General features: G+C 41.6%; 1 protein-coding gene across 1 annotated transcript in view; it reads right to left on the minus strand.

The window, feature by feature from the left end:
• pik3cb (phosphatidylinositol-4,5-bisphosphate 3-kinase catalytic subunit beta) overlaps positions 1-1285 on the minus strand; it is a 131608-nt gene that overhangs the window by 61298 nt on the left and 69025 nt on the right. The window contains exon 3 of the mRNA XM_015371447.1: positions 533-728. Within this exon, the coding sequence (XP_015226933.1) occupies positions 533-703 (171 nt within the window). The 5' untranslated portion in view covers positions 704-728. The remainder of the gene's footprint in view (positions 1-532; positions 729-1285) is intronic.

A 1285-nucleotide genomic window follows, 5' to 3' on the forward strand; every position in this document is an offset into this window, starting at 1 on the left:
AATTAAACGTTTTTTTTGTCCAAAACTAAAGGTATAAACGGGTATTGATACTGGGTATGCTGATCTGACAGAACACCGTCACTAAACTCTCTTTATGAATGCAGCTGCAGGTCGATCACTCAGAGAGGCACGAATTATGTCAGACATGTTGGTGTAAAAAGCACAACTTCTGATTTTAAAGCGAAGTAAAGCAGAATCTCACGCTGATCCATTAGATCAGATGTATTAATGTCACTTAGTCCTGTCTGAGGTGGGAAAACATTCCTATGAGACATAAGTGGCCTTAAGGCTCCTTAAAGCTCAGGCTCAGGGTTAAAATGCTGACAGGAGAAACAGCAATCGAACCACAGAGATGATCACAGGGAAGCAAACAGGTGTTGGATCATGTCTGACTGACGGCTAACCGTCTGTTCTCAGCGTTGTGGGACTTCTGTGACGCAGACGGGTTTTGGACGCGACAGCAGAGCTTAACCAAGTTGATAGTTTTAGCTTTAACAGAAAAACGGCGTCAGAACCTCCCAGCTCCACTCACCAGTTTGATGTGTTGGATGGTGGCCTCGCGGGGAACATCCATCTGGATGTAGATGCCGGTGGGCAGCAGAAAGTCCACGGTGATCTGGTCCGGAGCGTGTCCGGCCAGGGGCGAGTGGGCCGCCCATATGTCCAGGAGGTCTGTCATGGCAGGAGGCATGGCAAGGGGCATCTAACACCACCTCCACCATAAGGACCTGGAAGAGCAAACAGTCATGTTTCTTATTAGCTGACTGAGAAATAAATCATTTGTTTTAAGATTTAAGGCGATTGTGATTAAATTAATATTTCTGGATAAAAAAAAAAAAAAACAATCCCGCAAATCTAAAAAAAAGAATGAAATAATCCAAATTTACTCTGATATGTTGACATAAAGCACTATGGAAAATGACTTTTAAACGTCCACTATTAGTGAAGAGAGGACGCCTCCATCTTTAAGTTTATAGAAGATCAGGAAGCTGAAGGAGCCGCTCACCTAAATAGGCGGAAACTTTAAAACGGTTCAGATCAAAACTTTCAGAGGTAAAAAGTGGCCTAGTCAAAGTCCAGCCTTAAAACACAAGCTGCGTTTCCCTTCTAAACATGCGCCAAACTTTGTCAGTAATCAGCATTAAAGAACAAATGCAATATGCTGGTGAAGATTCTCAGTCATCCAGGTAATAATCATTCCAAAAAAAATAATTTTTAAAACAAGTTTGAAAAAGTTTTGCTTCCTGGATTAAAAATTTCAGATTTTATGTGAAATCCAAATTCA

Source organism: Cyprinodon variegatus, unplaced genomic scaffold, assembly GCF_000732505.1.
Source record: "Cyprinodon variegatus isolate N-32 unplaced genomic scaffold, C_variegatus-1.0 Scaffold58, whole genome shotgun sequence".
In the NCBI taxonomy this organism is placed as follows: domain Eukaryota; kingdom Metazoa; phylum Chordata; class Actinopteri; order Cyprinodontiformes; family Cyprinodontidae; genus Cyprinodon; species Cyprinodon variegatus.